Below are 25,155 nucleotides of genomic sequence, written 5' to 3'. Positions count from 1 at the left end.
ACCACCCCACCAGACACCCTCTAGTGCTTCAGACTAAAAAACAGAACAAAACAAAACAAAACAAAGCAGTATACATGTATACACAAGATCAGACACCCACATATGCACACTTACATCTGTGATGCAGGGCTTTTTTACAGCTGTAGGACAAGGATGAGCTCGAGTAGAAGATTTATCTGTTTTGACACTTGGTTGAAAATGATTGGGATAAATAAACAATGGAATAAATAGATAGATGGGTGGACTGATAAATACAAAAACACATATATAACAAAATGGCTGAACGATTGTTGTTTTTGACATTGGAGAAATGAAGAGCAGAGAAGAGATGAAAAAAGAAGGGATGTAGATTTCCCGTAAATTGGGCTTAAAGGCAGTCCATAAACAAACCAGGAAATTATAAAAAGAATCATATCTTTGCATGGCCGTCTAACCAGAAATGATAAATCGAGAAACCAATAAACCATGACAACAAACTTGATATTTGACCTCTAAACCGCATTTTTTTTCTCACACAGAAGTTTTAATTTACTGAAAAACTAAATTTCAAGAGAACAGTGAGTGAATTCAAACGCTTTGTTTTCCCCAATCACCAATCAACCAGTTCCACACTCAATGATTTTTAAGCAAATTATCCATCATATAAACACTGAGGTAAAATTTAAGACGAGAACATTTGCAGTCACTTTCTATTTCAGTTCTTCTAGCTCCCCCAAAAGCTTTTTAATTTGATTTCTACATTGAAAATCACACAACTAGTTGCCAAGCTAAAAATTTGCATCAATCTGCCTCCTCACTGCCCGCACTTTCCCTGAGCCATTGAGAGTGTGAAGTGTAGAGTGTCATATCGGTAAAAGCCACCCATGAGATGTGAATTGTTCCTCACAGCGAGGATCAGTCTGATAACTGTGACGCCGTCCAAAACAGAAATGTCGCAGACTTGTAGATAGATTGCTATTTTTGTAACCATAACCTATTCTGAGCAACTTGTTTGGTTGAATGGATGGATGTACAGTATATTGTTCACTATAATAGAGAATCCGTAAGAAATTTTGGACTTTGGTTGATAGCAGGTCTTTTTTTTAACAAAATAAACTTAATGTCAGGACAACTCCTAATGGCAGTTGTAATACAGACAACATCTGTGGTTGATATTTTAAGCGTTAAGATTTGATGAGCTAAATTTACAAGTCTATCACATGAACACAAATGATTAACTTGCTGATGGTCACCTGTGGTGCAGCTAACATTTAGTAAACGTGCTTAGAGGTACTTCCGCCATGGATATAAAGACTGAAAAAAAACCACCCATTCCTGTATTTTCTTAATTTATAACAGCAAGAAAACTTTTCTTTTATAAATCAGAAAATTGTGAATTGTTTTGTCTATTTTGAATATCCCAACCTCTATATGACCCTTAAGATACAGCTAGGTACATTGGTCTTTCTTACTAGCAATACAAGCTCTGACTGCAGCTGTTTCCCATCCATGTATTCTGGGGAGTTTCTCACGAGAAAACACAGCAGATACAAAGCATCGTAGGATTGTCGTTATTGCTGGAGTTATATAGACAGTGCCAGCTTCTCCATACATATTGATAATTTTCTGTGGGACGCTAACTCAGTTTAACTTGTGGATTGTCTAAGCACAGATTGAAAAGACTAATCCATTTCCATCCATTGCCTTGAACATTTCCTAGTTTAAAATACTGATGTGCTGGTGACATATGGAATGGGCTGTAGGCACTGGAGGCAAGTGAAAGTCAGCATATGCCTTGTAGATCAACAGATATATATTGGTCAATATTGTGCCCTCAAATTAATGCAGCAAACATTATATAATAGGGTCCTAGGATGAAAGAAAAGAAATTGAATCGAAAATATTTTTACAAACACATTTTTCATGTGAGTCTTAAAGGAACACATTCACAGTGAAGTTGTAACTGCAACTGGAAACAAACTTTTTAAATTCAAATCCACACTGAAAGTAGTAGCTCACAGGCACAACCAGTAAAACTACCCTCACAAATAACATTTTCTCACCAATCATTGAAGTGGATACAAGATTTGCAGGTGCTTTTCCATCACAGTCAGCAAGGTTAAACTCAAGAGAAATTAAACAAATTGCTCCTCTAATGCAGACTAAAACAAATGGAGAACTTTAGTGCACATGTCGAACCCTCTTGGGTTCTAATTATGTAAAACTATAGACATCAGAAGGCACTGAATTCTTTAATGAGCACTTGAGAGAACAAAGGGAATTTAAGTGCATGTTAATAAGAAAGGCGAGACAATAGGAGGAGGCAAAATGCCACAGAAAGAATCACTGAACATTAAATGGGGCATTTGAGCTTGCCATCAACCAGCAGTTTCCACTTCGTAGAATGTAATCCCCAAAAAATTGAAATCAATATCTACCTGTGGTTAGCACCTTCAAGAATGAGCACACTTTTAATGTGCTAATAATCTGTCAGCGAACACAACATACAAGACAATAAGTTGGGATAAATTGAGTGTCACTGACTTGAGATTTTGCTTTTCGTGCCTGAGAGGATGAGAGGATGGTGGTTAGAGGGTTTAGTCTTCACTCCCCGATTTCAACGGACCCCCCGCCCCATCTCCCCCACCCTCCTGCACATGCTCACAGTCATACTGTGTGGTACTTTAAAATGACATGTTACAAATACCATATAAGACTGCCGGATTTTAAATGCCAGAGACACAGAAGCATTTTGATTCATTCAAGAGCAAAAACACATTCTGGAAGCTGCGTTCCACTTCACTGGTTGGTATGCTGGTTAATTAGCATTGACAAAGACTCCCATGTGTATAGGCAGGCGGAACACCGCCCAGTTAGCACATTTCTGTTCAGAAGCCAAAATGGATTGTACAGTGAGAGGGTGGTCCTTAAATCCCAACTGCTCCACTGAATAATGTTTTAAATCAAGAAACAGACGTGCAAAATAAGCACAATCGTAATGTAAAAGTTGCTTGCTGTCTTGACAAGTGCATGTCATGTCATTTTTGCCATTGTAATAAAATAGGTCAGCACCAGGAAGATCCCTTCCTTCATTAGTACTTTTCACATTTAATGAATTCTGTCTATTAAAAAAAATAAGGGTTGACAAAACAAACCCCAAACTGAAGACCGGACAGGAATTGGTCAACCATTAAATGATGAAGAAGAAAGTGATTACTTTTGACAACATCATGTAAAAATAGTCTCTTTTACCTCAAATTAATGTGGGTCCAATATCCACTTAGCTTTATTAGGATCTCACAATGAAAACTGATATGAATTTTCAACAAGAAAATCATGTTTATAGTATATTTTCCATATCATGCACTGCCATAGATTTTATTTGCAGTTCCCTAAATGCAAAATATGATGATACTGTGCTGCAACTCAGATCCAGAGATCAACAATTGGTTATTACAATTTGGCAAAACAATATCCCAAAGGAAACAGGTAGATGTCACTCAAAGATACATATGAACATTCAAAGAAAATATTTAATTTTCTTCTTGTCTGGCCTTGTCAAATAACCCCTCGAGAATACATTAAACAGAAGCTCCTCCAGCCATAAATTCATTTTCCACATTGTAAGAGAAAGCGAAGCATAATCAGACCACAAGCCTTCATTAATACAAAGTAAGATTGCTAACTAATTATGCAACTCCTCAGATGTCAGTTGTGTTTTAGCAGCATATATATATATACATATGTGTGTGTGTGTGCGTGTGTGTGTGTGTGTGTGTGTATGCGTATATATACGTGCACGTGTATACATATATATGCAGACACATATGCATACATGTATGCAGTAAAATGAAAGAATACTTATGAACATCTGATCACTGTTTTTTGCCATTTGGTACTACATTTATATGGTTCTGTTGCTACTAATACATCTTCTGTTTTTTCCTCGTCAGAAAAAAAACAGCATAGCAGGGACAATATGTCATCATATGTATCTGAGCTTCTTGTGAATGCGCTTCATTAACTAGTGTGATTGGAGCCATACAATGGCAGAGGGATTCATGATCTGTGTACACGCTTGTGCTGCAGTTCAGTCAAAATTAGTCTTTGTTTGGCTTCAATGCTGGCAGATCAGAATTGCACCTTACAGGACTTTGTACTTGACAAAGGAGCTGACAGAACAAGGTTACAAGAGAGATCCAGAGTGATGCTGAGCCACAAATCTCAAAAGCTAATTTTAAAATGTTTATTTTTTTATTTTTGCTCTTGCACCAAATAATGTATTCTATCAGGAGCTCAGTAATGTTTTATTTTCTTTGTAGGGCATACAGCCTGGTGAATTATCAATATTTGTGCACTCTCATAGTTACAGATTTAATCCTTACAAATTACAGTGTGTGTGATTTAATCCTTACAAATACAGATGCTCCTTCTGCATTTAGAAAAGCTTGACCTCCTCTTAAGTTAGTCTCTTCTTGGTAGTTAAGATTCTTGAAAATGATTTTTTTTCCCTTCTCATCCGGTAAAATTGGTAATGGATGGTGAATGGGAATGAATGCTGGTATTTCATCCAGCTCTATTCAGATTCCACAGCACTATCTTTGATTTCAGAAGTCCAAAGTAAGGTAAGCCCTGGGGTGGTGACAGTCTGTCATCCTTTCCCTGGGGGCAGGAACTGCACTCTTCAGCTCCCTAATGATGCACCTGTCTTTTAAATGGAGAAGACCATGCCATGGCCCATCACTTAGAAAGCTTAACTAAGCAGGGGGTGGTGGAATAGACACATAAAGAGAGAGGAAGACAGAGGTGGAACAGTGTTTCAGCTGGCTTCTGGCAGATGAAAGCTGTCCCCTTCAGAATTTCAAGCAGAAAAGGAAAGGTTTAAGGGAGGATTTCCATGACACACACTGTAATAAACCATGACCAGGTGAGGCAGCGAGGCATATAAGTCAATTAGGCAGCAATTTGGAGAAAATAAATCAGCATCGGGCTCATTGAACTTACCAGATTATAATGAAACAATGTTCCTAAAAATTCCTGCTAATATGCACAATATATTTACTGTGCTCCTTAAGAGAATTAGGTAAATTGAGGCTGCCATTGCATAAATGAGTGGCTGAAATATCCCTGTTGTTGTCCCAGTTTCACATTGTGAATGAGTGGCTTCCCAATCCAGGGGACTCCTGGTAATAACTGTTTATCCATGACATCCTTTTCTCTCCTACTGAATGGCAGCACACACATTTTGATTACTTTCAATCATCCCGTAATTGATGTGGTGGCGTATTGGCCTTGGTTTAATCACTCCTCCCTCAGTAAATTTTCTTCTTTCTCTAAATATCCCAAGGCTTATGCTCCTTCAATTTTAATGTTTGATTGATTTAAGCTCTCCTGGAAGCTAATTTGGTGTGTTTGAATATTCATATCATTTCTTGATTTGATTCACCCAAGGACTGTCGTTAGGTGAGTAGATATTGTGGAGGCAAAATATAACAATGCACATATTGTTGAACAAACGGTGTACCATCTGCAACAAAAGAATGGTGGCCTGAGGGAGCAAGGGGTGGCCGCAAGGATTCCCTTTTTTCTGTGAACTTTGAGAAATAATTGAATCACACAAAGAGCACCTTGGATCTCTCGTGAAGGAGGATACAAAGCAGAGAGGGAAGTGAGGGTTGGAATAATTGATGCACTGTTCTAAAATTCCTGCTGTTTTGACTGTGCTCTGAATATACCAAATTGCGGTGTAGTCTATGGCTTCATTAAATACAGCCCACACTGTCGAGCTGGGATCAAGCATTTTTCATCCCCTTCAGTCCACCACTAAATGAACAATTTCACTTGGTTCTGGGTATCTGACCGATTGAACACAGAACAACCGTGTTTTGTGATGTAGTACATGTTTTAGTGTTCATGCGTGTTGAATTACCACCCTCATACCTGTTCTTCAACAGACAGGCAGCTAAAGGAAGGCAGCCTTTTTTAAGGTCTGTAAAAGATGCATATTTTCATCTCAGTTCATTTGCACATCTGCATCACTGTGTGCTTTGCACGTGTGCCTTTTCTCTGTGGATTTGAGCGCTGAGTGACAGCTGTAGATTAAAAGATTTTACAGCTGTTTTGGTGTACAGAGACTTCACCTGAGAAATCGACTGTGTCCTTATTACACATTGACACGGAAGACAGAAAAAGGCAGAACCTCCTGCCCCAAAAACGTGTCTGAGGTAAAGTGAGAACCCCAAGTTTATATATATGCTGTGATGGTAAGGAGGAGAAAGAACAGTGAGGTAGTGGATTCAACTGGTGAACTTGTGAAAGATGGGAAAGAGACGTGTTGGGAGAACGTGAAGGGAGACACAGATAGAGAAAGTGTTTTGGGAGAGGGTACTTGGGGAGTAGAAAAAGCACAGCACCTTTGCATTTAAAAACACTCTGAAACTTTATAATATAAAAGGCAGGAGTCAGAAGACAGGACACAAAAGAATAATCACAATGCCAGAGAGGAGAAAAAAAAATGCAGTCTATTCTGCTTTCTCGCTGCCTTGCCGGGGTAGAGACTCTCCATGTTGATCACGATTTACTGTCTGAAGATGCATTGGCAGTTGCTGACAGAGACAGAGTTTGTGATGGTAGTCGCAGTTATTCCAGAGAGATAGGCGAAGGAGGGGCAAGCGGGGGGGGGGGGATTCAGCCCCCCTCTCTTGGCTTCTTGACTGTCTTAACTGTGTTTACTCTTTCAACGCTGACATCCAGGGGTATGGAAATAAGATAAGAATCTACTGCTGAAATATAATAGTGTTTTAGGCACAATGAGAGGAAATATATTTTCATCACGTAACACCTTATATTCCTTCAATTTTCATTTGTGTCAGTCAAACATAAAGTCAAACATAAATGGAGAAATAAACAAACAGGATAATTCACGGTAATCACTGAGTTGCAATAACAATGAACATCATTGAATGGCAGAATAATGCATTTGCTGTTTCCTCAAAGGTAAAATCTGGATGGTTCTGCTGGATAAGACTGCTAACTTTAATACTCCCAAACATAATACATCTCATCCCTATTTGAAAGAATAAATTGATAAGTGAAGTCTGAAAAAACATGTGGCCAGACAAAAAAAAAAGAAAAGCCTCTTCGGAACCATCAAGAGAATTGCAATGAAACAGGCTGTAGTAAAAAATGAAACAGCATACGTGTCGGTGTGCATGCATATATATATATATATATATATATATATATATATATATATGTATGTGTGTGTGTGTGTGTATGTGTGTGTGTACATATGGTGTTACTCTTGGTCTTGGTCGTGCTGAAATCTCAGTGATCCTTTTGTTCAAGCCCCTTCCCCCTGGGGCAGAGGAGCAGAGACACTCTGTGACTGGTAGCAGTGCTGCAGAGGCCAGATCATATCTAAGTTTCATCAAATGCCTGAGCCATGATAGTATAAAAAAATCTTGTCATGTAAAAAAAAAACAAGAGCATAGTGTGGAGATGAGAGAATATCAAAATAATCGAAACAAAACAAAACAAAACAAAACAAAAAAATCGCTGATGTCAAACAGTTTGTCAAACCAGAAGGGGAATGTTCCAGATCTAGGGCAGATCAGATCGGGAATCCTTCTGATAGGGCATTTATCAACACAAATGAGATTTTAGCATCAGAACAAAGTTGATTTCCTGAGCACTTGAGTGCTCACATTATGAAATTCTAAATGCTCCCAAATATTGTGAATCAGAAGATTGCTGACAATGATTTAGTTCAGCATAGAGTTATTGTTTTTTTTTAGGAATCACATGGCTGATGTTGCAGTCATCGGGTCAAGTTGGTCATTGTGATTCATTTCCAGAAAAAATAGGCTCTGACCTTGATAATGATGTCACTACATTATCAACAGTAAGTCCCTTCACAGTCTGCTTTTGTGTTTTTGTATGTTTTTCATTGATGCCTCCTGAACCATTGTAGCTTTGGGGATACCTCTGTTTGCTTTGACAATAATCATGGCGCCTCCAGCAACACTTGAACAAAGCTTACCTGCATTGCCAACTTTGATCCCGAGCAAGTGGACTGGCTCTAATTCACCCTTTCAACTTGTAAGTTGAGCAAGTGTTTGCTCAAAAATCAAATGAGAGGTTCTTACTGTCAGCCAGAGAACACGCAGTATAAACACGAGCTCATGCATGTCAAGATTTAAGGTAAAAATGAAAAATAGAAACCTTGATGTTTCATATAGCGGTTCCGCAGAATCCAAGACAAAAATACTATACACTATCTAAAACATGTCACAGATTCCTTTCACCTACATCTTACCCACAATTCGCCTGATAGAAATGACACAATGCCTGTGGTTATACAGTAAGTTGTCATTCAACAAAAAAACAAAAACATCTAACTGGGCTTTGGAAACCCAGGTGACAAACTCAAATGTTGGCGCCTGCAGACTTCACTAAATCTCTTGGATTCTGCTCTGAATGGAAACACAGAAAACAGCAATACTGTTTTCTGATTCCGGATAATAAAACAATAAAAAATGTTTTTTTTTGTGTCTTCTGTGTTTACTTCAGAAAATATAATGACCTTGACCAAAATTGACCAAAAGCAACTTGATTAGTTGTTTTTTACAGCAAAAGCCTAAATTTGCAGAGCTCCTCCTGTGGACTTCTCAAATGCTCCTTTTCTAATGTGTGTGTGTGTATGTGTGTATATGTGTGTGTGTGTGCGTGTGTGTGTGTGTGTGTGTGTGTGTGTGTGTGTGTGTGCGTGTGTGCGTGCGTGCGTGTGCGTGCGTGCGTGCGTGCGTGTGTGTGTCATACCTTACTAAATTCCAGGCACCTGGCTTTCCTTCCTTGCTAATGACAGTCAGATGGTCAACCTCTGACTATGTGTCTTTGAGCTCAGGATTCAGTGATCATCTTCTGGCTTCTTGCTCATCCCAAGTTAATTCTTCAACAGTATTTCTTAATTTCATTGCCTCTATTTCTCTGGCCTCAGCACACTCTCTTGTTGTAGAGTTTGTAGCACTTGTAAATAAAGCATTATAATCAATATTTTGATTTTTTTTAACATTAGTTATGCACCGCAGAAGTCAGAATGACATTCCTGAAGTTACTCTGAATTGAGAACATCTGTTATCATAAAAGTTAAATTTCAAATACAGATACAAACAAAAAACTGCAATCAAAATTGAAAATATAGCAAACATTAATGATACAACAGTGCATATTTGGTTGAGAAATAATTAGAGAATATCTGCAACTAAAAAAATCTTCATAATGCTGAAATCTGAAATACTTAAATTTCTTTGGGCAACGGGTTTGGTAAAAAACAAATGTGAAATTTACAATGTTCAAATTTTTTTAAGATCTCTTGATATGAAAATAAAAATGCAGTCATGCTGCCAGCTTTGGTAGTGAACAGTGTTTTCTCCATTAGTGAGTATAACAGTGAAATTCCAGGGAAGGCAGAATATACCCTGACTGACTATCTGTTCATGTTTGATATTAACTTATATTCTCGTCTTATTCAATTTGAAAGCTCATGTTTTCCAAAATGTTGTTTTTTGGATTTTATATCAATTCTTTATAAGCACAGAGTATGTTTTTCATTTTTCATATGCTTATTTTAAAGTAAATAAAAGAATAAAAAACATGTTCCTTGGCAAGAGATTTCCAATTAATCTGGTATCTAAGAAGGTTTTTAGACATCCAAGTCATGGTCTATCGCAGTTAAATTCTTATCATGGCAACTTTATTTTGTTTAGTTTCTTGAAGAGGTTTCAAGAGACTTCTTCAGTCAAAACATACTGCAGATAGTTTCCAGGATTTTCTATGGCTTCTGAGGTTGGGTAAGAGCATTGGATCAGTGTCGCAAGACAGATTAATGCGCAGCTACCTATAGAGCTACTGTATCTGCACCCTATCACTCACCTGGAGAGGTTAACATCCTAAACCAGGCCCCGCCGACTCCCATCATAGCCTCAATTCAGGCAAAATAATGGGCTTCTTTTGTTTCCCATCAATTGAAACTTAAACTGCACAAGTCTCTATTCAAATATTAGGTGAGCTTAGGGAAAGTAGTGACACACATTAATATGACAGCCCCATTCAACTTCATTCTTACCCAGTGAAACACACATTAGCATAGCCAACCCCATTCAACCTAAACCAGTGTCCACCCACATCCCGAGCAGATATATACCAGAAACTCCCCGCTTCCTGTCAGAATAGAATAAGCCTCTTGGATGAGAGGCGAAACTCCCTCAAGAAACTAAACAAAGTCCTGTTGCCATGATAAGACTCTACGATATTGAACGGCTGTTTCATTATACAAATGACCTTCGCCTCCTGGGCATTTCCCTCCTTGAATCTCCAATGCAAGATGTGTAAAATGGGAGTTGATTATTGACAGTAAGATAAATCTCCAACTGCACTTTGATGAACCAACCAACCTCAACTTGCTCACTTATCAAAAAGCAAACACTTTCTTTTTTAGCCCATAAACATGCCTGTAGCATTCCTCAAGGTTCCTTATGATGCCTGAGGCTGTGAAACTAAGTTGACCCATGTTCAATTCCGTCTCTCCCAAAAGCCTCTCCTTCCATATATTTATGATTAGATGAGCTTGACATACTCAGGCTTTAATTTCCTTTTCCACAGACATAACCTGCAGCAACATACAATTTGTCAATATTGGAATTTTTAAATTCCTTGTCACATCAAAATATATGACACTCTCTTGGTACTCACTTTATTGAAAAATGTATGGTTTGTGTAAGTCCATCTGATTTCTTTGGCAAACAATTTCTATTATAGGGCACTGGTCAAGAATGAAAGAAAAAAAAAACAATAAAATGCTCCTTGCCAGAACAAAGCACATGTAAATTTGAGTAATTTTCAAAACTCAATTAAATCCTGCAGTTATAGTCCCATAAAAGACCTTTTTTTAAAATCTTATATCATTCAGTTTGTAAAGGACATGTTGTGAGCATTATGTTACTAAGAGGCACTATCATCTTGAAATTTGAGGCAACAGATTTTTAAGGAAGCAAATAGTGAGTCTTGTGTTTTGTTTGCAGGTTAAATATCATTTAATTCCATAATTATAATATGTGTACAAATGTGCAACCTTTGCTTGAATAAAGACATGGCTTGAAGCCTATTAAAGTTTTTCCTCACTCATTGAAAGGTAGTAACACATGTGCCGCTATGTGTCCATGAAATTTGACATCGAGAATGTCATGATTTTGGTGGGTTTAATTATTAATTGAGATGGTAACTTTTTTTTAATCAAAGTGGCTCTAATATTAACTAATTATTAAGGATGCACTTTAGACGCTCATGACTTTTTCAGCTGTACTTTACATTTCTAAAAAAAACAAAACAAAAGGAAAGTCTGGAGTATTTTTGATTCTCATAGACAAGTGGTGGTGTCTGTTGGGGATTTGCATACAACAGAAGGTTTGGCTTTTAGTCTGGAAAGTGGTTTCTCTGTGCACTTGCTGTCTGTGCCAAGAAACCTAGACTTTACATTCAGGAGACTCTTTGAAATATTAAAAGTGCGGGCAAAATTTTGCTCTTGATGAAGTCCTCTTGTATCATGGGCAGAGTAGCTCACACAAATGCATACATTTTATTAAAGTTTCATGTTCGTTCAGCTATGTTGTGACAATTTTTCCATTATCTAATTCACATGCAAATGAAAAAATGAGCCTGCATATCATCAAACATGAAAATACAAGACTCTCTTACCACAAGAATAAAACCGATACTGAAGGCTGTTACCTACATCTTTGATTGCAATAATGGTTTTTGTGCTGTCTTTTGAACACGATCCAGAGATTAGAAATATTTCTATAGAAATACGAGAGAAAATCACAGATGCACATCACAGGTTACTGTCAGTGTACAGAAGGGTAGGACAGCAGTGCAATACATCACTCTTCACTTGAGATTCCACATGACATCACAGCATTGTATGCACAGTTTAAAGTAAAGTATTACATTCATTTCAGTCATGGTAACATAAATCTCGTGAGTGGTGCCATGGCATGAAACGACATTTATCTATAGTTTATGTATATATTTTAATTTCTTTTGCTATTTATGAATACTATTATCAACAAATAAACATGTATAACACATATTCACATTTATTTGCTATAAAGATGCATCCGTATAAATGAATGAATATCAAAATACTGAATTGTGTCCGAGGTTTTCATTTCCAATTGATTTTTAGCCTATAGATGATGTCATTGAGCAGATTCTATTCTATGATCTATGAAATGACATGACGACAATCCATTTCTGCATGTGCAGAAAATACCCCCACTCATCCATACATATGTATCTGCTCATGTTTTTCTATTTGCACATCTATAATAGTGGCATGAGAGTATATATTTCTTTGAGTGTCTGCAATCTGGAGGAATTAGAAGCTCGCAGTGCGAGTTTTGTCACCCAACAAGTCTAGTTGAGTGCTGAGGCAGTGGTTTCCCCATTCTGATGAATGAAGTTAAACTGGTTTGTTGCTGGATGCGGGATGCTTTCTTTCTGGCTTGCTGTGGCAAAATCTAATGCACAGACAGATGATGCATTGGGAGGATCACATCAAGGAGGTGCTCATATGAGCCTGGGATGCCTTACATAGACTACTGACTATGCGATGGTGGGTGATGAGAAGTGGTCTTGGATTGGGTTGCATTTTCTTTGGGGAATTGTGTGCTTCAACACTATGGATATTGCAAGCTGTGGCAGAAGGAATAAACAGACTTTCTGTGTCTTTCTCCCCCCTCCCTTTCTTCAGGGATAGGCCTGCTCACAGAAGCGGTTCTGTGACTGATGTTTGTCTGTGTTATGCGTCTATTTATTTGTTTGGCAAACAAATGCATTATTAACAAGCCACTGCCACATGTTATCCTCTCAGTGTGTTCTCTGTTTGCATCAGTGTCTTTCTATTCAAGTGTAAATTAGCTAGGTCACTGCACAACGTCTTAGGTAAAGGTGAAATTTGACCTAGATGATGTGGAATTATCTTGATGATTAAGAGTATTGTAAGTGACGACCTTGAGAGAAAAGTATTTCGTAGAAAATACTACATTGTGTGAAAAGCACTAAAGTCCTTTACTCCATAGTGGATGAGGGCACAGGAGGTTTTATGTGTCGCAAGCTACGTCGCCATACTTTAACGTCAAAGTGCTGCCATTACCATGGCAGGTGAATTTAGCAGGGCTCATTTGGAAAGAAACCTTTGATAAGAGGTTTTAAACATGATCTAAAGAGGCCTGGACCATTAAAACCGGTGATAAATCTTGACATTCAGTGTGCATTTCTTTTCAAATTGCAGGCACATTAGATATTAGATTGAGTGGGCCCCCAAGCATCATTTTAGAGCCAAAAGGAACTGCCTGTAGGTCTGCCTGGGAACTGCTTGAATAAAAATAATGCTGTGAAAGGCTTATTCACACTCACAATCACACTTAAGGCAGTTCAGCCATAGCATGGACTAAGACTGGGAGAAAATAAGGCAAAAGATTCCTTTTTTTCCATTTTTCCTCCCTCATGCATACCAATGTATAACTCATCTGCAATTGAAAGAAAAGGATGGAATCTTTTCTGGGTTTCTCCCCTTTGGCAGCTTGTTTCACAATGAAGGCCCATAAAATAACGGATTCATCATATATCAAAACACAAATACCGGATCAAATTAGGCTTCATTTGTCAAATTGACCAGCCAGTGAGGTGCAAATGTAATGATAATTATCATATAATTAATGAAAGTCTGTTGAGCTCTGCACACGCAGATTCTTATTATGATGATTTTTTTGGTTCAGACTGGATGTAAACCGCTTCATTCTAAACTTTTAGTGTGATTGTTGTCACCTTTTTCCTCTCAGTATATATTTTAATCATCTCACTGTTTCATTCTGTATATTATGGTTATGTTTCTTGTTTTAATATGCATTTAGCCCTTAATGCAATACTAAATATCTTGTGTGTAACTAGCATCAGGCAACAATTAAGTGTGTGTGTGTGTGTGTGTGTGTGTGTGTGTGTGTGCGTGCGTGCGTGCGTATCTGCGTGTCTGCGCGTGTGTGTGTGTGTGTTTTGTGTGTGTGTGTGTGTGTGTGTGTGTGTGTTTGTTTGTGTGTGTGTGTGTGTGTGTGTGTGTGTGTGTGTGTGTGTGCGTGTGTGTGTGTGCGCACTCGTGTTTGTGTCTGTTAGGGAGTGAACATTGAGTGAAAGAAATCCCATTTGTGTCATAATCACACTGTTGACATACAGCCATTATTCGAGATTGCAACATTAGAAAAATCTTATCGGGGTCAAGATTTCTGTTTCACGTTTTACAGATCTGTTTTTCAAATAAGGAATGTTTTGCTCAGCAGAGAAAAATAAATAAATAAATAAATGAATCATACTGACTTTTGATGTGGAGAGGAGGATGGCATTCATCTTGTTCACATAAATGAGAAATTCATTTTGTTGCTCACTTGAAAATCTGAAAAAAAAAAAAAAAAAAATTAAAAGATGATTATGTACCTGCCAAATACCATCCTTGTTAAAATCACCCAGTGAAGATATGCAAAGCAATGTAATTAAATGTTTAGATGTTTCAAGACTACAAGATCGGAAATGAATCTCAAAGCTGTTTTGATCTTCATAGGACAACCGCACGACCACACAACCTGGATTCTTTTCGGTGAAATGGTTTTAATGCTGCTTCTTTTCATTCTATTATAGAAGATCTTTACAGAGTCTGTGTTGTGTTCGACACTGATAAGTAGGACATATATTTTGAGATGCGCATGTCTACATAGGCTAAATATATACGCACATAATAGATATAAGGAAACATGTTCACACTTCTATGTCTGCTTCATTAATGAATGAATTACAGTCTTGGTGAGACTCTGGAACCAAAGACACCATTTGTCAGATGAGCCTATTTCATAAGTTGGATACAAAAAAATACAGCAATGCCGTCCCCCGCCGCTCTATGGGACCTAGACTGCCGCCAGCCATGATCTCACAGAATGTTTTGTCTTGGAGTTGTATATAAACATCCAAGGCATCCATGTGAGTGTTTCATTAGGTCATACTCTTTGAACAGACCTTGGAAGGACAAATAATGCTTTTAAAATGACATATGTGTTCGGGCCTTTTTAATGGCACCTACAATTTTGTAATTATCTTTATGTGTCCTACAAAGTAGGATAAAATGCCATCTGTGCTTCAGTTGAAAGGTACCCTGTGTTCAAATACTGACTATATTGAACAAGTTGCGCTTATTTGTGTCAGTATCTCCATTTACTGCTAATAACAGACAACAACACTGTGGCTGTCATGGAAGCATTTATGTAAGGATAAATCTCCGGTCTCACAATTATGCGAAATTATGAATGTCGAGGAATATTTCTTTGGGATATTGACTCAGATAAGTTGTATTATGGCAAAAATTAACATGAAAGATTGAGTCTGTTTACCCGGTAAGCAATTACCAAAGTGCAAAAGAGTGATTTTGCTTTCAATTCTCATGTGTGTGTTTGATGGCCAACTTAATTATCTAAGGGGATAATTTAGAAACAGACTTTTTATACAAGTATGGACACAATTAGCACTTTATAGGCCAATTTGATGCACCCTCCAAATCACTCTGATTTGCTGGCAGGTGCTGCTGCTTTGTATAGTCCCATTACTGGCATCAGCAAGCTGGGAGCGGATCTTCTTTTTGTTGTCAGCTGTTAGGCTCTGTTTCGTGCAATATGAAGGTATTTAAAAGAGAAAAGGAAAAAAAAGAAGCACATATCTATTTGAAAGAAGCATGTAGGGAATGTATCCAGATGCTCAAATGCACAATTATCAATTATAAATGCTATTTTGCCCCAGTCCAGCAGCTGTTGGTTAGAATTCTTAAATTCACTGTATAAACAGTTCCTTAATGCTTTCTCATTATGATGCTTGATAAATTAATTCACCCCCTTCCACCCCCCCCCCCAAAAAAAAAAAAAACAAAACAACACAAAAAAAAAAAAACAAAACATACCAAGGGCTTGTAATAATGCTGCCAAGCTTTTGGGACTGATTTTGTACGTTACTCACAAGCAGTTTTTATTTCACACACATTAGAATAAAGCTTACCTTTTAAAAAGTACCCCTCCCACACACGCGCATTATTATTTAATTTCCCACAACCTTACTTTGCTTTATGAATTATTACATACCTACCAGTTCCAACTGGTATTACAATAAAGCTACAACAGAGAAACACATTATCCCATTATTTTGTATTTTATAAGAAAGTTATTCCTGTAGAGGAACGAGACATTCATATTATCTTACTAGTATTCTGTTAGTCACCAAGAGGATACTGTGGTTAACACAGCCAAACAATTAATTACATGTTGCTGTGCCTCCCTCTTTATGGAATTATGACGTAATTCATTTCCCAGTTTTTATCACAATGAAAAGCGGTAAACAGATTTTTTTTTCTTTTCCTCTTCTTTCATGACAGTTGTGAAAATCAATTTTGACAGGTGTGCCTCCTACAGGCAACCCACATACACAGCAGGGATTTTTGTCCAGTAATTCTAATTGTATTCAGAGTAATTTGGTAAAAGAAAAAAAATCAATTCTCCCCACCCTCCTTATACTTCTATTTATTAAACAGTTTAAATATAAGCACAGCTTATGCTGTGAAAATAATGCTCTTGTTCAATACTTGATTCCACTATGTGAACTTTTCCTTTACCTTTTTAACACACTTCCTGTTTTTATTTTGCAAACACAGAGTAATTAAAATTACTTTGACAATTTAATAAAAGTTTCTCATATCAATATTTTCAATTGTAAGAGATGGTTCATTAAATGTTTGCCAGCATATACTCTCAAAATAAATTATTTTCACTCTAGATCCTACTATAAAGTAAACACCTTCATAATCAACATGTCTTTAGTTTATCATCTATAAAAATACTGTTGCCACTGCCATAAAACAAGGGGAAACAGTTGGACTTCATTTACTGCAGAACAACAGAGAAGTGTGTATCACTAAAACTACTTGACTCTGTTTATAACTGGACCTTAAAGGTGTCCTGCACTTAAAATACCAAGCATATTTATTTACTCTGTCTGGGACAGTTGTTACTTCCCTCTGTTGTAACTACATATCACAGATGTGTACCAGTTGAGTCAATTGTTTGATTTTTTTCCTATTCAAATAATTGATTAAGAATTCAAAGGTATCGTTTTTGAGATCGGTTCTATCATCCTTTTATGGTGGGAGGGGTAGGGGGGATGCAATATCCTTACAACTCAAGGTTTGAGACCCTAAAATTATTTTTAGGATTGCATACACACATTATATTCCAGGTGGACACCTTTCTTTACCGACAGATGCATCTCTGACCACACCATTTCTCACTCCACTTTTCATACATGGATCTAAGTTTGTCTCTAATTCCTCAGAAATATCACAAAAAGCAGAAAATTGTCACTCAAAATGCCTTCACTAAAAATATCAAATAACGGTAAGATTTTCTTTCACCCTTGCCCTTTGACCTAAAGCTCTCACATTAAATAGATCTACTACCTTGACTGGAAAAACCTTTGCAAGTTTGAAACAGTGGGATGTCTGTGAACGATATGCTTTTGATGATTCTTTGAAACAATCTGTAATTTTAAAGATTTAACATGGAAAGTGAGTTTACCTGAATTCATTTCATTCATTAAACAGTTTATCCCAGCAATTTATGGTAAATGTTTGTCTATAGATGTACTTTGTTACTTCACAAAGATCAAGCAATTCAGTCAGTCATTATTGAAAAAAAACCCTCCTGTATAACTGGAAAAAATCTGAAGTCTATCTTTTCAACATGTTATATTTTGTGTTTGTGGGTAAATATTCTGTAAAAAGTCACAGGTTAAAGAAGTGGGGAGAGTTTTCATCAGTGGAGTCATCTGAATCAGAGATGGCCTTGAATTTGTGTGTGTGTGTGTGTATGTGTGTGTGTGTGTGTGTGTGTGTGTGTGTGTGTGTGTGTGTGTGTGTGTGTGTGCGTGCGTGCGTTTGTGTGTTTGTGTGTGTATCTAGCTGTGTAAGTGCATGCATGTGGGCTCAAAGTGGACTTTCATTTTTCCAAAACAGGATTTTAAACCAAACACATTCTTGTATCTTACAATAATAGCTCAATAGCTCAGACCATGTCGTACAAACACAAAATCTATGTTTTATGAAATTATATGTATAATTATAGTCATAATTATTTTCCTATTCTTGTTCTTATTATTATTATCATTGTGTTTTTTTATACATTTCTTAGTTATTTTATGGCTGTGCATCAGTGTATCCGTTGCGCTCGCAGGAGTCTATCACTGAAGGTTTAAATTGCCCAAAGTAACACCAATAGTGTTAATTAGCGACAATAAAAAAGACATTCTAAAGACCATTTCTAATCTTCACTATTCTCATGTTATTCAGTTATCACCCCTTATAAAATATATATCCATATCGGCTCTAGCGTGAGGCATTTCTTTTCAGCCACTCCCAAACTGCTCCTAGACTCTTTGTGTCAGGGGAACTTCAGCACCACGGACAACGACTGAGGCCAGCTGGTTCTAGTAACCACTGTCTGCTTCTCAGGAGGCCTTTGGGTTCATCTAGCTCTATTTACATACGTCTGACCTCCAAACAACAATGACAAAAATCATCCTCACTCTTTTTTTGCTTTAAATGCAAAGCCATATGAATAAAGAGTAGCGATAAATGCGCTTAGCCTATACAATATCTTTTATTAAGCGCGACATAGAGGGATTCTTCTATTATTTCCACAATGTACATTTGGTGAGCAACGTCACTGAACATTAAATCAGTCAAAGCTACGCAGATTCCGAAATGTAGAACACACAATAATGCGAATATGTACTTTATAAATGATATAGTAGTCATTTTTAATAAAAGGGCTCTAAATTGTCTCCAGTGGCTGAAATATGTCGCCTTTTTCTCTTTTAAATAAGTCGTCAGTGGCCCACATTTGGCATATTTTCATTATGTTCAGCATCCAAACGCAACACCATTGACAGCACAAAATATAAAGAAAAACTTCCATTCGTGCAAAAAAGGGAAAAAAAAAAAAACAAAAGGAAGAGGGAAAAAAACCCTTGGGCGTGAAAGCACTTCTTCTCTGGAAGTCAATAATTCCATATACTTCACTTGGACGGGAAATCATATATTCTTTAAGGCTATACAAACACAAAATAGAGCATAACACACTGTCTGTCCAGGATATCAATTCCTCCTCTTCTCCTCTCCTTTGACTGCTGGCGAAGTTTGTTTTTCCAAGCAAAAAAAAAAAAAAAAAAAGATCCACATATTCGACATAGACACGCCACTGGCAGATCAACATCTTTAATCATCCATTTTGCGTAAAAGTTGACGGGTGTATTTGAATACATGAAACTCCAAGGAAACGTTCGCATGTGATTATAGTGGACGGGTGTGGGTATACAGATATTCGTCGGCTTCCTTGGCTGACAGTTTTTAAAGTTAAAAATAAATTGCATGTTATTTTTTTCTTCTCGACCTAAGCGGAGTCCCGTGCGATATGGAACATCGCAAAATTAATAGATTATAGAGGAAAGACTAGAAAGCCTGAGAAGGTGGAGTATTTCCATCCGCCCATTAAGGTGCCCCGTTCCAGCTTCAGATAGACCCGGTCCTCCCGTTCCACCATCAGCAGTACTCCATTACTGGCCGCCTCTCTTGTGACGTCCTGATCGCCGGCAAACGCCGATATAACCGGGTAATCGTTTTGCATCAGGTTCACCTGCAGGGGAGGGAGAAACACGCGTGGAGGTTCAGTGTCCCGTGCACTTTCGAACACTCAGGTCACGCATTGAAAACCCCGAAGGCGCACGCAGGAGCAATGCTCACCTGAATAGTTTGTCTGTTGTAGACTTTCACCACGTGAAAGCTGAAGCTATAAATCCCCCTCCGAGGAGCTTGGAAAACACTTGCTTTCAGATCGAAATGGTTGCCGATGTTCACTAAAACCTGTCACCAAAAAAGAGGCGCACAAATGTAAGGCGTTTTGTATTTTTATTTTACCCGTGAACACAAAAACAGCCGCTAGTGACGCGCGGTGTTTCGAAACGCGTAAAGCGACAGACTACACACAAGCGTGTTCGCGTAACACCGGTGTTCACGGCTGTGCCGCGCTCATATATTTTAGTTAATAGTTACCGATTTGATGTAATTCACAGCCAGTTGTGCGAAAAACACATTGCATCCTATCACACGCAACTCCATTTGGAGTTGAGGCCCGAGAACCAGGTGACACAAAGGATCATGGATGGATGATCCGCGGGGTTTGGGGGTGTTTTTTCCAAAACGTATTACGCACAGCGCTGGACTTTAAAAAAGAAAAAGGAAACTGCATCGTGTACTTTGTGGTAAGGATACCCGATTCTCGCATTTTACAGAGTAAGAGTCGCAACAGGAAATCAATTAAGCATTTTCCTTTCACAAGTTCCACGCGTCATGGTTATTAAAGTGAATTGTTGATCTGGTGAAGCAACAAAAACACAATGCAAAATTAATCATGGAAGTTTTTCTTTTTGAACGGATATCTGACCTGGTCGAAATAGATGGTCATAGACGTGTTGCTCATCTCTGACGGCTCGTGGTTGGTGCCACGCACGGCGGAAAACGCAACTTTGGCCCCAGCAGAGCGGACAGATATGCCCAGCGACGAGGTGACGGCTCCGTCCGAGGAAGGGTTCGAGTCGCACACCACCAGACACTTCCCTTCGAGCACGATAGGCTCCGTGTCGTTCTGGCCGAGACAGAAAACCACGCCGCACCCCAAAAGGATGGCCAGCGCCAACATGGCACAGGGTCCCGGGCAGCGCGCTGGCACCATGGTCGGATCGCTGATCCTGCGCACACTGATACAACCCGGCAGCCCCTTGGAGGTTTGTTCGCTCTCGATCACCTGGTCCAGACTTCCTCCCTTCTCTCTTCCCCTCCCTCTCCTTCCTCTGTGACGGTCCAACACTCAAAACACCCTCTGACTCTCCGGCTGCGACTCCCCTCCCTTCTGCGCGTCTTAGTTGCTTTTTAGAGTCTATTCAGACCGCCGCCGTTGTAAATCCTGAGGAATTCAGAAGGAGAAGGGAGAGAGGGGGTGGGAGTGTGTGTCACAATAAATGTTGTTTTGACGCAGTTCTCCTAATTTAAGCAACTTGTTTATGCTTTCTGCGCGCGTAAAATGGCAAACGCGTAAAAACGCACGAAACAGCGAAAACATGTGAGGTGGTTAAAAAAAACAGGAACTCGGTTAAAATCGCTCGGGCTCACTTTCAGTCCGTGACTGATCAATTCTGCTATTTGAGGTACTGCACAGTGCGTCCTCGAGGAAAACTCCGCTCGTCACCACTTTGCAACACTAAATAATGTCCCTGGAAATGCATCTCCTCTTTAACTACACATTCATGGGTCATTGTGAGGGGCTGGTTTGGGCTGGAGGGGTCAGCAGGCAGATTTTCATTTATTTCCATCAAAAGGTCCTACCTGTGCAATCCATCCCGCCGGTGTGATCCCTGTCTCTGGCAGACTGATCTGAGCCCTTGGATCGCTGACGCGAGAAAGCGAAAGTCCCTGGACTGCCTTGGGATTTTTTTTGTTTAATTCACGCCCATTCTCTGCGTGTGGCCGCTGCAACAGGAGTAATCAGAAGTATATCGCAATTAAGAAAACATGTGTGGACTAAGAGGTGTGTCTACTGAGGTTATTCGTCAATGTAGTTGCGCTGAGCTCCGGGGCCCTGCAGGGCGGCAGAGATCACTGGCTCTCCACGTCTGTCATTTATATGCTGTGGGTTTCTCATGTCTCCCCCTGATTAATCTGAAACGATGGGGGCTGCAGAGGATAACCTTGCTGTTGCACGACACATTCGGCATGCTTGTATATGTTAACAATATTAGACATAAAGGAGCACTTTCGCGATTCAAATAAAGATACTTGTGCGCCACCCAGTGGCTCAGTTTACCTGTGCGCCCACATCTCGCAGAAAAAAAGCATATGCTATAATGAGCTTGAGTGTTTAATACATATTCATTTGCTCATTGCAGGTGAAGCTTCAACAAAGGCTTGCTTCATGCACTTTCTCTTGCGGCCCTTTTGCCATTCTTTTCCATTGTTTGCATGTCATCGCCCTTTGATGAGCTTTTAGATCAACTCCACACATTTTAAGAGTCCAACAGTGTTTTTCCACACATGGTAAGCTTTATTTTTAAACCTTTGCTGTTACTATTTCAACATAAATGCATGGTAACTGGTAACATGAGGAAATCGGGTCACATTTGGAAAAGGAAGGCAAAATAAATAGACAACATTCAACTTTATGTAAATCTGTTTTGATATACATCGCAAAACGTAAACAACAGAAAACAGCCGTCTGCACAATGGCTTTGCATCCCCACTGAAGGGATGAAGGACTGTATCAGAGTCACAGATTCAAAGCTTTGTACATTGCACATCTGAGAGACCAGTCTTGTCTGATGGCTGGGTGGTGTTTTTCCCTTCACATAATTCAGAGGATAAGCCAGGTGTTGCCATTGTTCAGCAAGACAGTCATTCCGAAATCATAACAGAGACACATGCGAGGTTTATTCCACTTAAACAACGCATTAGCTGACTGATTGTGAGCTATTTTTCTATGAGCAATATTTTTTTCTATTTATTTATAACCCATACATAAAATTCATAAAAATGTATACCATTCGCCCAGCTGACTCCTCTGACTGTTTTCTGGTTCTATAATGTATGGCTAAATCATGCCATTATTTCTTTATCAATTTGAGTACCAGTCAACAGCAGCACAAGAAACACAGAAATGGGTGTAACAGAGGGGAAACACTTGAATTGATAAAGTGAAGGAAATGGGAACGAGGGTCTATACAGTTATATTAATGCCATTTTCATGGCGTTTTTACTGAAATAACAGACGGGGAGAAGAAAAATAATATTTCATCAAAGATACAGCACGCTGTCTTGAATCAGAATTAAAAAAAGAAACAACCTGCTACATGAGATCTACAGTATGAATCACTTGACTTGCGTTCAAACAAAATACATTATTTTAGACTCAATGATGTACATCATTCTCCCATTCTCAACCCAATTTGACAACCAGGGCACTGTCATTGCTGACTGACAAACCATGTGGAAGAGTGACATCAGGTATCCAAGAGCCACAACTGACCTCGGGCCTTCAGAAGGACACATAGCTACGGAAAACATCAAATGTCAAGTATGGGGGACATGGAGAAAAAGGGATGTGGCCTACATGGCATTAACATACCAGGGGCTGCCGTTGCCCTAAAAGGGACTTCTCGTCCTTCAGGAGACCTGAATGGCCAGACTGACAACATTGTTACGGTTATTTTCCCTGACAGCTAGCAGAGCCTACTGGCTTCCAGAAACGGGGAGGTCAATTATGTGATGGGTCTTACAGCGAGCCATCTGTACTCGCAAGGAAAAGTACTCAGCCTCTGTCTTGCTGGTTTTATGTTCTTTAGACAAACTGCACCATTCTCCCCATAACCTTGATGCTACTTAATGTAGGAGGTATTTGTTTACAAGGGACTACGTGCTGTTATTTTGAATATATTGCCAGGGCTTTTACATGAAATATTATTTTTTCTGTGATAAATGCAAATATTCAAAAATTGTTTGCACAAAACATTATAGAAAAAACAGGGGGAGTCAACAGCAGCAAGCTCAGGATAAATGTTTGTATCTATCCAACCATCCGTGGCTTGTCCATCTGTCAATGTACAACTATAAATGCTCCATGTCTTCACTTTTGAAATGAGGTCATAAGCTAAATAATTTGGAAGTCACTTTCACAACCACTCTGAAGGAAATGCTTAACATGAGAAGGAGTGATTAAGTATTATGTTTTGATCATTTTCTCTCCCTTTATAGTTGTAATAATCACGATGTGGGATGATAAATGTAATTAAAGAATAATGGCATACAAACTGTTTCATGTTAAATTCATTCTACATTCAAAATCACAATTTTGACCAAATTTGACAAGTAAACATGTGAAAATGATTAAATAAATTACAACTGGGCCTTGGTCCTAATCAGGTTTTAAAATTCAGGGTTCGCTTGAAGTCATTTTAGCTTGCTCTGACTTTTAGGGAACTGGGGAAATATATATTACATCTTTTCTGAGTAGCTCAATGTTTGTATTTTTAGCATTAATTTTACTCAAGTTTTTTGAAATCTATTTTTCATATATGTGCTTTGTGTGCTTAAATGAAGCTGTACTCTTGATGTTCTTTGATGAAGTTTGATGAAACTTGTATATGAATGGATCCCATGGTAATTGGTGACATCATATGCAAATCTCACAAAGGTGATTGTTATTTAATTACACATTTCACATTAATTACAAGAGACATTTCCTGTATTAATTGCATGGATGTGTCAGAGCTGCTAAAATTTCCCCCTCTGCAGGAATCCATCCAAATAATTTGACTTTTACATAGTTATTTGTAGATACATCTATTTCATTAGATTCCCTTGAAAGAAACCTGGATAAAAGTAATCTGATGCATTTTATAGTTACCGTAAGTATTGGATTCTGATCAAGTTTATGTTTAAAGGCAAACCTATGTCCAGATCACCAAAGCTGTTTAATGATCTACTGTGTGTTGAATTAATTACATTTCAAATCGGTCAAGTTGTTTTTCTGCGATCGGAAGTCATTTTAAGAATGCAACTATGTGAACAATTTTCTGTCCCAAAATTAGCAAAAAACAATGTCCAAATCCTGAATTAATATGTTTGTGAACTACACATTGCTTGTAACTCAACTGATTCTCATCATGTAACTGTTCAGGTATATTAAAAAAAAGTTTGTTGATATTATTTATATATTTTTTTCCTGTTCACACAATATCTTTTGGCCTCTGGCCTCAGTGTTTGACCTACCTGAATCTGCGATGCCTCTTGAGGAGAAGGAAATTATCAACAATACCCCTCTATGTTAGGTTACGCAGGTGCTAGGCATGGAATCAATATTGCAAGGAAAAGAAAAAAAAATGTTCTGGTAGTTGTAGCCTTCAGCTCCCAGAGCGGGCAAATTCTTTGGTGTGTTC

General features: G+C 38.4%; 1 protein-coding gene across 1 annotated transcript; it reads right to left on the bottom strand.

Annotated features, from left to right (window-relative positions):
• Positions 1 to 18,331: 18,331 nt before the first annotated feature.
• On the bottom strand, positions 18,332 to 21,861 carry cbln2b (cerebellin 2b precursor). Its single transcript, XM_086151225.1, has 4 exons — positions 21,554 to 21,861; positions 20,616 to 21,134; positions 19,916 to 20,035; positions 18,332 to 19,808 (listed from the first exon to the last, which is right to left on the bottom strand). Exons 2-4 carry the CDS (start codon positions 20,901 to 20,903, stop codon positions 19,611 to 19,613), a joined length of 606 nt encoding a protein of 201 aa, XP_086007351.1. The 5' UTR covers positions 20,904 to 21,134; positions 21,554 to 21,861; the 3' UTR covers positions 18,332 to 19,610.
• Between the last annotated feature and the right edge of the window lie 3,294 nt (positions 21,862 to 25,155).

Source organism: Fistularia commersonii, chromosome 8, assembly GCF_037954325.1.
Source record: "Fistularia commersonii isolate RoL2024-O1a breed Wild chromosome 8, RoL_Fcom_v1.0, whole genome shotgun sequence".
Lineage (NCBI taxonomy): Eukaryota > Metazoa > Chordata > Actinopteri > Syngnathiformes > Fistulariidae > Fistularia > Fistularia commersonii.
Note: the sequence above shows the minus strand (reverse complement) of the source record. Positions and strands in the feature narration are given on the sequence as shown.